General features: G+C 40.1%; 1 protein-coding gene across 1 annotated transcript in view; it reads right to left on the reverse strand.

Annotated features, from left to right (window-relative positions):
* LOC114655845 (complement factor B-like) overlaps nucleotides 1-11,935 on the reverse strand; it is a 32,227-nt gene extending 20,292 nt beyond the window's left edge. Inside the window, exons 1-7 of the mRNA XM_028807117.2 lie at nucleotides 11,782-11,935; nucleotides 10,656-10,937; nucleotides 9,746-9,934; nucleotides 9,214-9,387; nucleotides 5,544-5,618; nucleotides 5,264-5,403; nucleotides 2,404-2,530 (exon numbers count right to left, since the gene is read on the reverse strand). Of these exons, the coding sequence (XP_028662950.1) occupies nucleotides 2,404-2,530; nucleotides 5,264-5,403; nucleotides 5,544-5,618; nucleotides 9,214-9,387; nucleotides 9,746-9,934; nucleotides 10,656-10,937; nucleotides 11,782-11,881 (1,087 nt within the window). The 5' untranslated portion in view covers nucleotides 11,882-11,935. The remainder of the gene's footprint in view (nucleotides 1-2,403; nucleotides 2,531-5,263; nucleotides 5,404-5,543; nucleotides 5,619-9,213; nucleotides 9,388-9,745; nucleotides 9,935-10,655; nucleotides 10,938-11,781) is intronic.
* Nucleotides 11,936-12,261: the final 326 nt, after the last annotated feature.

The raw sequence follows: 12,261 nt of genomic DNA on the forward strand, positions 1-12,261 counted from the left end.
CAGATAGTGCTGCCTAAAAATCAACTAAAATTATTAGTTTCTGAGGACATCTTAAACTAACCAATAACCTTAGTTTTGCCTAGCTACACTCACCCCTTAAACAACCAGCTTTAAAGAACAGATTGACCCTTTGTGATTAATTTGAGAAAAAAATAAACTGTTAAAACTCCAAGAAAAATGACAAACAGATGGAGTTAAGTATTCACAGAGGCCCTAGTAGCATCTGAAATTAACACATATGTCAAAAATTGTGAATTTTTAGTGTAAAGACACTCTGGTACTTTTAAAAGTTTAAAAAACACAAAATAATTTAGGAGCAAAAAAATTAAGTTTACACTATCAAATTATTAGTCACTGAACATTTTGGATCATTAAGGCCCAAGACTACACATTTGGAGTCACTATGGGCTCACCAGTGGCCTCATTTATAAAGCCTGAATAACCACAAAAAGAGCCTTGAAATGTGTGTATGGAACTTCCCAAGTTCTTTGGGATTTATAAAATATAACTTGAAGCAAAAGGTTATGTATTTCTGTGGCAACTCTGACCCACGCATATGCAAAACTTCGGAGAAACTGGGAAATGACAACACCCTTGATCAAGCAGAGACATGCAGTCAAACCAGCTAAACGATGACTCACACGCATAGTAATCCATATCACTGAGCCTTCATTATAATGCATGTTGACATGACAAACATGTTAAACCTCAAACGTGTTGCATATGATTCTGTCACACACATGCAAGTAGGAGTCAGCTAAAGGGCTTGAGTAATGGTAATACCACATCAGACCAGGGGGGTGGCAGAGTGCGCTGACTGTCTTTCTCAGTTCCTTGCAGACCATTCCTGGGAAATCCCTCCAGGTTCTGGTGTCTTTGATGACGCCACTTCTGTTTTTTTGGGGCTCCCTTGATGACGTCACTTCCGGCCCCGCCGGCTTAGACAATGTCACTTCCAGTCCCTGATGACGTCACATCCGGTTCCAGCCCCGATGACATCACTTGCTCTACAGGCCTTTAAAGCCGCCATCTTGCTTCCAGTTAGACAGTTCTGTTTTGGGCTCAGTCTTGTGAAAATCTCTGTTCAATTATTTAAAACTTTTGCAGCCAGGTTACAATAAATGGGTGGCTGCCCCAAACCTTTATAATGTCTGAAGTGGATTTTTTATCACAATGAACAAACTATATATTAGTTTTTTTGTTTTTTTTTTAAGAGGACCAATGCAGTGTATTTGCACTGAAAAACATTTTTTGTTTTATGTCAGTTTATATTGTCTACCTGTTGTCAGTTCTCTTCTCAGGGAACTGGCTAACAGGTCAGGGATATCTTAGCCAAGCTTCACTGCATTATGCCTGCTGTGCTGGAAGCCATTAGCTGACTGAGGAGATGCTACATCCATTTTTCATATGGTGTGGATGCACATAAACAGTATAAAACATAACATGTTTTTGCCAACATAAAAGAGGTAATTTGTAGCAGTGTCTGGTTCTCTTAATGTAAATGGAGCACTTTAGTGCACTCATGTTGCAGTAAGGGCTCCTAGTAAGAACTAGGGTGAGTTTGTTAACCCTAAGCAACTACAGTCCATTAATGCACAAGTCATATGTAATTCTAAGATGAGACTGACAAACATCATGTCTCAGTGGCCTGGGTTAATGTGCGATTCTTTTATTTTGAGGCAAACTAACTTTGGCAGACAACTTGCTGATGATGAAGTACATGTTGGCTGGCTTGTTGGTAAGATAATTGGCTGAACCCTCGGTTTGTCATTTGGCCTGTACTATTCATTGTATCAGCTATCATGTCATTACATGTGCCAGGTGATAGTGGCTACTCGCTCAGACGCTGGCACCTTACGCATTTCCCTGACTCACAAAACACAGAGGGGAGGCACTACAACATGCGTATGATCTTGCACACTCGGCTGCAAAGCACAGGCAGATGCTCTTGAATGCAGATAGTGTGGTCTTGACGTGTCAGGAAGAAGGTTTCTCTACTAAACATTGAACATCTGCAACATTGTTACTGCATATGTATTAAGGGTTAATTAGCATTGAGGTGTATTCATGAATGCACGTTTACAAGATGATTGTGTTTTATAATAGTAAACTGTGCATAAATATACATACACCAGGTTTTCTAAATGAGATTTTTTTATCATACGCATTTTCCTGTTTTTTGGGGTGCGCATATTTTCAAAATCAAATCCACGCAATCAGCTCTCCAATGAGTATTTCTGAATCAGTTCACCCAGAACACTATATCACATTGGTACTGCAATAATAAAAAGATTTTGAACAATCAGCATTTTTAAGTTGTCATTAAAAAAAATCCATATAATAATAAGTCTCTGCATAAGGCGATACAATTAATGGTAAGAGGAGTCTTGTAATTTTACTCACCATTATATTGAACCCTGTTGACGAGGCTCTCTGTGTTGAAGAGGTTTGGATCTCGAGACACCTCAATGGTCCTGGTGCTGATCTTGTCATAGAAAATCACTTTCACTGAGATCCCACTTTTCCAAATCTTGAAGACAGGTACATGAACAAGGCATATGTTAATCAGTGTCGTTTTTTGTTTCTAACACAAAGTTTCTTTGAGATCCGCTCACTGATTTATTTTCCCAAATTCGCCTATTCCAATTTAAGGTCACTGGGGCCAGCGTGTGGCTACAAAACAACAATGAACACCCGACGAGATACACTCACACTCCGACTAATTTAAGATCTCCTATTAATTTAACCTAGCATTTTAATCTTGTGAAAGTAAAACTCATGCAGACTCTTAAAGAACTGGCATGTTTTATACAGTAAATCAGCCAGGATTTGAACAAAGGACTCTGCAGCATTGTGGCTGTAGTACTAACCACTAACCACTCACAAAGCAAATTAGGTCTCTTCCCATGTATTTAGCAAAACTCAACTTCAATCAGGAGCTTTCTAGTTTATTTGTGAATAAGGCCCAGTGCAGTTAAGAAAGGCTTCAGTCACCGGTAACCCTGATTCGGATTAAGCAGTTTTGAGAGTGTTATGTTACTATTGTTTTTCTGTGCCATCATTGGAGGTCCCGATGCAGTAGCAAATTATTTATTTTGAGAAAATGTTACTGTTTAGTAAATGTAAATCTATGTAAGTAGTGAGAACCTGCCTTCAGTAAGGGGATTTATTTAAAAACCAGTAATTGCACACTGCACGATAAAGTGGAGTGAATACACTTGACTTGAACAGTCATAGTTTTCATCCTCTTTCTCTGCATGTTTAGCATTCGTTTACTCAGAGGTTGATGCGCTTGCTACTTCCTGAGCAGCTTTTCTTTTCTCCACCCTAGTGGCCCACTTCTTCTCTTCTTTTGTCAGCATCTTTTCACATTAAAACTGATTAAGTCAGTGTTTGTGGTGCAATTACTTAGTATGTTTTCCTTAATTTTTCACTTAAGTCTTCAATCTGCCTCAAGAATGATTTAAGATATGAAGAGGTATGGGAAGTGACAGCGAAGGTGGTAGGGATGAGAACGGAGCCTGTACACATGCGCCACACCGCCACTCTGCTGGCCGCTGCCGAGATTTGATTCTACAATAAAATAAAATAAAAATAAAAAGAGGAATAACTTTGCAGGTCAATCATCACCCTGAAAGTGGATAGTAGACATCACATAGTATATGTGCACCAATTTTCAGGTCAATAGTTCAAACGGTTTGCAAGCTACAGATGAGTTAAAATCCTAGACAGACAAATGGACAGCCACAGTAGTGTATTATATAAGAAGGTACATTGAACTGAGCCTAGAGTATGTGGTTGCAGTAAACAGGGAATGGATGAATTATGTTTAAGCCTTATACGCAGTCTAAATACACTATATTGCCAAAAGTATTGGGACACCCCTCCAAATCATTGAATTCAGGTGTTCCAGTCACTTCCATGGCCACAGGTGTATAAAATCAAGCATCTAGGCATGTAGAGTGCTTCAACAAACATTTTTGAAAGAACTGATCGCTCTTAGGAGCTCAGTGAATTCAGGCATGGTACCATGATAGAATGCCACCTGTACAATAAGTCCATTCGTGAAAATTCCTCCCTAATAAATATTACATGGTCAACTGTTAGTGGTATTATAACTAAGTAGAAGCAACTGGGAACAACAGCAACTCAGGCATGAAGTGGTAGGCCACATAAAATCACACTTCTCTGTCTGGCAATCTGATGGACGAGTCTGGGTGGAAAATGGTACTTTCCTGATTGCATTGTGCCCAGTGTAAAGTTTAGGGGTTTGGCAGGGGTTGGGCTTGGCCCCTTAGTTCTAGTGAAAGGAACTCTTAATGCTTCAGCTTACGAAGCCATTTTGGGCAATTTCATGCTCCCAACTTTGTGGGAACAGTTTAGTGACGGCCCCTTCTTGTTCTAACACGACTGTGCACCAGTGCACAAAACAAGGTCTATAAAGAAATGAATGAGTGAGTTTGGTGTGGAGGAACTTGACTGGCCTGCACAGAGCCCTGACCTCAACCCAACAGAACACCTTTGGGATGAATTAGAGCAGAGACTGTGAGCCATACCCTCTCATCCAACATCAGTCTCTGACCCTACAAATGCTCTCTTGGAAGAATGGTCAAAAATTCCCATAAACACACTCCTAAACCTTGTGGAAAGCCTTCCCTGAAGAGTTGAAGCTGTTATAGCTGCAAAGGGTGGGCCAACTCCATATTAAAGCCTATGTATTAAGAATGGGATGTCATTAAAGTTCATGTGTGTGGTATATGCTGTATGTCTGTAGATTAAACAAAACAGGTGGTGCTCAAACCATATTATATGATAAGAAAAAAGTGGGTGATACTTGATAACGCTATAAAAGAGCTCATTTTAATTGATATACAGGAAGATTCCTTCCACAGGGCAGCATGCTCATCTTAAAATTTGAATTCCATCGACTTGCAACCTTCCAATATACCCAGTGCTTACATCTTCTTTTATGTTAACCTCATTTGTAAGTCTCTTTAGATAAAAGCATCTGCTACATGAATAAATGTTCTTCACAATCTTCTTGCTGGTCTGAGATGAGCAGGTAATGATCTCCAAGATTGGAACAACATACTGTAATAGAAACATCTTCCTAATTTTTTTTTCGACGAATGTTTTGGGGCCTGCAATGCACATTCTTGTATTCCTGTCTTTATTTCTCCCCATTTTACCTTCCAGGAGACTACGATTCATTTCTATTCCCAGCCTTATGGCTGTCTATGTACCATTTATTTTGGCTACCTACCCTTCTGATGTAATTATCCAGAAATTTCAAGGTTTTATCAAAGTTGTAGGTGCCCACAGTACCAGAGGCATCCACCAAAAAATAGAGTTTATTAGTTCGGTCACTGAAGGGGTTAAGAGCTGACTCAGAGGTCTTCTCACCTAAGGAGAGTTGCACAAAAATGCTGTTAACACCAAACAATGATGGTCAGGAAAAAGAGATACACTCATGAGAAACTACATTAGATGTAACCAAAGGACAGAGAAAAAGAAGACAGATAATAAAATGCACGCTGACTGACCTGAGGTGAAAATCTGTGACTTTATGTTTTGCATTTCTCTGGCCAGGTCCTGTGCACTGTCAAACTCATAGTGTCCTGTGGATAAACAAAAACCTTTGTAAAAAATAAGAAATAGTGGTTGATTTCCTGCATAAAGTCAATGGAAAATGCTGGTATTGTTGTTCCACATTTTAGATGGGGAACGTCTTGCATTTTTACTAAACTGAGTGTAGAGAAAAGCCAAGCAACATGACACCTTTTATTGGCTAACTAAAAAGATTGCATGTCCTAGAGTGTGTATATAAACATAGGGAACTCCTGTCTCTGTATTACATCTTGCCTGAAAAAGGGGCCTGAGTTACCTCGAAAGCTTGTATATTGTAATCTTTTTAGTTAGCCAATAAAAGGTGTCATTTTGCTTGGCTTCTCTCTACATTCATAATGGCTAACATGGTACAACACCCTAGTACTACTAAACTGAGTGAAACCGATGAAACAACAATATTTTCTTTAATGCCCTTGTTTGTTTTTGCAATCCTCAGCCCAATTCTCACTAGTGAAGTACAGATCAAAACAAAAATCATCTGTTTGAATAATTTACAAGGCCATCTTAACATATGGGCACAATGGGCACTGGCTGGGGGCTTCAGGACCATAGGGGCCTATGACGTTTCTGATCTTATGTATATTTTTGTTCTGCTATCAAAACAGGGGCCCTGTGCACTACTTGCTTGGGGGCCTATGACGCTGGTAAGTTGGCCCTGAGATCATCACTAAAAGCTGGAACTTTTAGTGATGTGCCAGACACTTACTATCATAGTGTAGCACAGATGTGGCTTTAAAGCAGCTGCAAATAACTTTTAAAATAATGTGAAACAGACAGAGTTAGTTAATCCATTAGGTAACATAGGTGGCCGCCTAGGCCGCTGACATCTTAGAGGTGCCATTTATGAAACGTATAGACCACACGCTCCAAACAACTATGGGACCAAGATCGACAAACTATGATGATGAGAGGCTGATGTTAATGAAAGTAAACCCGAGGGCAGAGTGTCGTCAAATTCAGATGATACTGAATGGGTGGCATTACCCGCTGGCCGCTGTTTATGAAAGAAAAAGTGTGCACGCTCTGTACACCAAGGGGCATATGCTCCAGTTAAAGTTTGCGGTATTTGCAAAAAGAGGTGCTTGCTCTGGATACCAAAGGTGATCCCTCCAGGTTGTTGAAGTCTAAATATCAACTATTTGCTATTGACAAGGGGCTATTGTCAAAGGGGCTTAGACCAGCACTGAAAGTAGGCATGAAAACAAATATATTTCATTGAACCTACATTTTGTGAAACTAAATGAAATGAAAGATGCAAAAAAAAAAACCCCAACATCATATAGTAGTGACTCTATCAAAATGTATCATTTACTTGAATTCATGATACTGAACTAACTTAATATTTATGTGTTGGAACGTAAAATAAAATTAATATGGAACCAATGTCCAAAATTCAAATCAGTATGTTTTATTTTTCAGATTAGCTGTATAAAACAGTAATGAGCAATAGCAAGGTTTTATGAATGCCCTTTTCTTTGTGAAAAGATCATACTTGACTTATTTTGTCATTGGCATCACTAGGAAAATGATTCATTAAAGAAACCTAATTCAATTCTGTGTAAATATTCCACATAAATGAATCAAGAAAATCAAACTCAGATGTGTTTAATATGCTACTGGCCAAATCAGTTACTCCAACTACAGTGGAAAACATTATTTTAATGTAACTTATCTGAGTTAGTAAGAATCATTTTAATTGATAATGTTTTAAACAGACAGCTCTGTTAAACCAAAAAATGGAATGTTAACTGAGCAAAATTCAGATGTGTTGATTGCAAATGTCATCAGTCAGTCAGTCATTATCCCACCCGCTATATCCTAACACAGGGTCACAGGGGTCTGCTGGAGCCAATTTCAGCCAGCACAGGGCGCAAGGCAGGAACAAATTCCGGGCAGGGCGCCAGCCCACCGCAGGGTACACACACACCAAGCACACACTAGGGACAATTTAGGATCACCAATCCACCTAACCTGCATGTCTTTGGACTGTGGGAGGAAACCCACGCAGACACAGGGAGAACATGCAAACTCCACGGTAGGGAGGACCCGGGAAGCGAACCCAGGTCTCCTTACTGCGAGGCAGCAGCGCTACCACTGCGCCACCCTGGTTGCAAATGTAAATAGTTTCATATCAGTTAACTAAATACAAAACACAAAGTTTTGGTCTTAGAGACTTTATTTTCACATATTAGTTAAGCTTGCAAATCATCTGATCCTTTGCTCACTAAGGGCCCAAGCACATCATAGCTAGCAAATAATGACTTGCTACTACATACTCACCCACCATCATATTGAGATGTACGGTGTGCAATGGTTTAGACAAATTATACAAGATAAACCATCTAAAAGCATTTTTGTAAACAATACATTTTTAGCACTTAAAGGAAATATTGTTATGCATAGTCTTTATCTTTACCTGGTATTGCTAAAACTCTCTGAGATAAAGGGTTATGCTAATAGGCATTTTTGACAAGAAAATAAAGTGAAAAGCTTTAAAAGCAACACTCTGCCCAATATTCTTTACTCCCACTGGAAAATGTTTTCAAAAATTAGCTAATTTTGGGGAACCTGTTCACTTGGCAACATTGCACAATGGCATTCCAATGTGAATTGTATTTTTATGCCAATGAGATTTTGTTTTGTTTTGTTTAAACATAAATCAACATTAAAAAATGTTGCCCGTTATGTTATTACGGATACATAAAGCCTACAAAGATGCTCATTTTAGCTGAATCAATTTCAAAAAAATAAGTTTTAAGACTGAAAAAATTTGGTAATTTTAAATAAAGTCAACCTAAATATGCAGGTAATGGCAATATATCCATCCATCCATCCATTTTCCAACCCGCTGAATCCGAACACAGGGTCACGGGGGTCTGCTGGAGCCAATCCCAGCCAACACAGGGCACAAGGCAGGAACCAATCCTGGGCAGGGTGCCAACCCACCACAGGATGCACACAAACACACCCACACACCAAGCACACACTAGGGCCAATTTAGAATCGCCAATCCACCTAACCAGCATGTCTTTGGACTGTGGGAGGAAACCGGAGCGCCTGGAGGAAACCCATGCAGACACGGGGAGAACATGCAAACTCCACGCAGGGAGGACCCGGGAAGCGAACCCAGGTCCTCAGGTCTCCCAACTGCGAGGCAGCAGCGCTACCCACTGCGATGGCACTATATCTTAGAAAATATTTCAATGAGTAGTGCTGGTATTTAAAGCAAATACTGTATATCCATTCTTATTGTTTCTACATCCTTCTTAATGCAGCACCCAAGAAATTCAAGTCAGTTGTGCTGGAATTGGATATGTAAAGCCTTGGGACTTGCCAATTTTGAGTTAAGGCTAATTTATAACAGCAACAAACCCCAAGAGTATTTTTGAGCGCCTGCCATGTTGCCGGGTTGTAAACTCAAAAGCTTTCCAACAGCATCTGAACTGAGAGAAGCTTTGATGATGGTCACCATACACAAGTGAAATACCCTTCATTTGACCGGCAAAGCGCTTGTTGTTCCTACCTCTAAAGAGTGAGGAATGATGCCAGTCATCCCAGACTCAGATCTTAAATCACCACACTTACCTTCACATGTCGTCTCCACTCCTGACCACACTCCGTTCTTCAAGCACTTTCTCTCCACTGATCCCCGCAGCAATAGGCCACTGTCGCATGTGAATGTTACAACAGAACCAAGTGTGAAAGTGTCTCCTGATCTCACTCCGCCAAATGGGACTCCAGGATTTGGACAGAAGTTCTCTAAAGCAGAGAAGAACATATAATAACTGGAAGGGCATCATGGCCAAAAAGTAAACTTGAACATTGTGCTTAACTTCAGCCACTAATGTTAAAGCACGTCATTGCCAAAGCAAATGATGGTGGAGACAGTTAAACAAGGTAATAAACAATTAAAACTGTAAAAGGATACAAAAAGTGAGCAAAATGAAAAAAAATACAGATAAAGGTGGGTAGTCAGTCTCTAGATACACGTACTTTACTGGCACCTGCTGACCTCCACTACCATGCAAGTAGATTGAGGCATGTCATAAAAGTTTGATTGACCCTTCATCCTGGGTAGTTCTAGACATCATTTTCCAATCAAGACATGGTAGCCTACCTTGTTTGTCACACACTGGCAGATTCCCGCTCCAGCGGCCATTGGACTGACAGGTTCGTTCAGAGGACCCCAGAAGCTCAAAGCCGGGTAAGCAGGAAAAGTGCACGGTGTCATTAAATGAGTTGTACTCGCGGTCACTGGGACTCATCTGTCCAAACTGAGGAGCAGCCGGTCTGATGCACTTCATGGCTGTAAAGTGGAGAAGTAGGAGGTTAATAAGAAGACAAAGGCATCGGAGATGGAGTCCTTCACGAAGGAATGAAACTGCGTTCCAATAGGGAAATGGGAGAAGGACATGAATCACTGAAGGACAAAGGCAAGTTTAGGAATCTGATTGAATATTATGGAATACACATTGACCAAAGGAAGAGGTGTATGTAGAAAATAACTTTTGTCAGAGATCACAGGCTAGGGTTGAGACATGAAGGACATGAGCATTTCAGCCGAGCCACATACTATAAGTACTTGTAACACTTACGCAAAATCAACTTTTTATAAGCTTACTTGGATATTCATTATTACAGCTCCTATTAGAAACTGGGAAATGAGCCTCAAGGCAGACTGGGAAGGTTCATCTGTGCATATGGCAGAATGTAATTGCTGTAATGTCGTTGTGGGATCTTTCTGGCTGTGATACCTAATAGCAGAGGTCTCAGACTTGAATCCATAAGGTTATTGATTAAACTGAAACCCACTTCAAACTCACTAGGTGACCAAGTGCAAGTTATTTAACCCGTCCATGCTGCAATTGTAAAAAATATATATGTATATGTGTAACCAATTATAGCTCTTTTAACAGTATATGAGATCTTGCTATAGAGGGGCACCGTTTAAAATGTCTCTGGTAATGCAGCATGGGGAAGGGTGGGGCAATGAGAGGAAAGATGGACAAATGGCGAATCATACTTACGTTTGCAGACAGCCTTCGAAATGGGATCTTGGCCACTGTCTGTCAGGGAGCTCCATCGACCTTGGATGCAGACTCTCCAGCCAACTGGAAAGGCATATGTTCCTTCGGGACACTCATACTTCATCACACTTCCTGTGCTTCTCACTTCTGGCCACTCAATGGACCCTCCCTCAATGGTTTCCTCGGAGCTGCAGGACATGTCTACATCTCTGCGCTCCCTGCTTGGCACATCCCCACTTTTGTCATTTTCCTGTAACACATCAATGCTTAGTGATGGTTTACCTAAAGAAGGAAAGGAAGAAACAATAGGATTGAAATCATATAGTCTGTTGTGTTGTGAATTATTTCATACCCTTTTCATACTGGAGCTTCTGAGGGAGAATGAGGGTACATTTGAGAAATGAAAGTGATCCTTCTCCTCTGCCTACCATCAGATGTCTGTGCGTCGTGATAAAAACATCCCATCATCTCTCACATTTCTCAAAATTTGTCAGAGAGCCAGAGTCTACCACACAAGTAATGGGGAGGATAGGCTGGAATTAGGCAAGCAGTCTACGTTTTTGTGAGAGGAAACCCAAGTAAACACAAAGACAATGTTCAAAGTCCACACACAAGGCAGCTCCTCTGCAAACTCAACTGGGCTCCCTCTGTCTGTTGTGTCATAATGTGACTAGAAGAAACTGAGTAAATTAAAGTAGCAAAAAAAAAAAAAAGCTTACTTTTTAGACAATGAAACTGATTTGTTTCTCTCTCCTAGGGCTGTGCAACATTGATTTAAGGACCCTGGACCATACTGTCATTAAGAAAGGGCATCTGCAACTTGCATAGATGTAAGTGATAAATGGAATGACAGGTATATTCAGAAAGCAGTCATAAAGGGTAAAATGTAAGACCTTAAAGTTTGAAAAGAAAGTCATTATCAACAACAATAATAATCCAGCAACTTCTTGATGCAGCCTGTTCCATTGGTGTGTGACAGGAGGACACACAGGAACAGACAAGCAAGGAAACACAAGGCCGTTGTAGAGCACACTCCTACCAGTCAATTTAAAGTTACCAAAGACCCTAACTTGCATATATTTAGCAAAGTGGAAAAAAAATTTAAAAATAAAAATAATAATACTACCTTGAATAAGCGTCACAGGCCCCAGTAGGAACAAGAGAAGTGTTACTGCAATCATTTCTTTCACTATGGCAAGAGCTCCGTTCAGGCAGTTCTGACTCATGGAATCAGCACATCCAAACCAATATTTGCTTCTCTTCAGTTTTTGTTTGCTGTACCACCCCCTCTCACTCCCAAAAAAAGAAAATGATTAACTGTACTGGGCTGATCAAATGCTTTTTTATTAACATTAACTCACTCTCTAAACTAAAAATAAATGTTTTGTGCAACTAGCTGTATATTTTTGCTTAAATCCTGTACACGTTCTAACACATACGTTGTAAGAAGGCGATCCCATGGGATACAGAACAAAACTAGAGTGTAGTAAACTATACAATCAGAGTCATTTCAGGAATTAAGATGCATTGATTAACCAGGGGTTCAGGCCTCCACATAAAACTTTCTCAAAAGTCTGCTTCATCTGGTTCATGGGTTCAAAGGACC

Source organism: Erpetoichthys calabaricus, chromosome 8 (assembly GCF_900747795.2).
Source record: "Erpetoichthys calabaricus chromosome 8, fErpCal1.3, whole genome shotgun sequence".
Taxonomy (NCBI): Eukaryota; Metazoa; Chordata; class Cladistia; order Polypteriformes; family Polypteridae; genus Erpetoichthys; species Erpetoichthys calabaricus.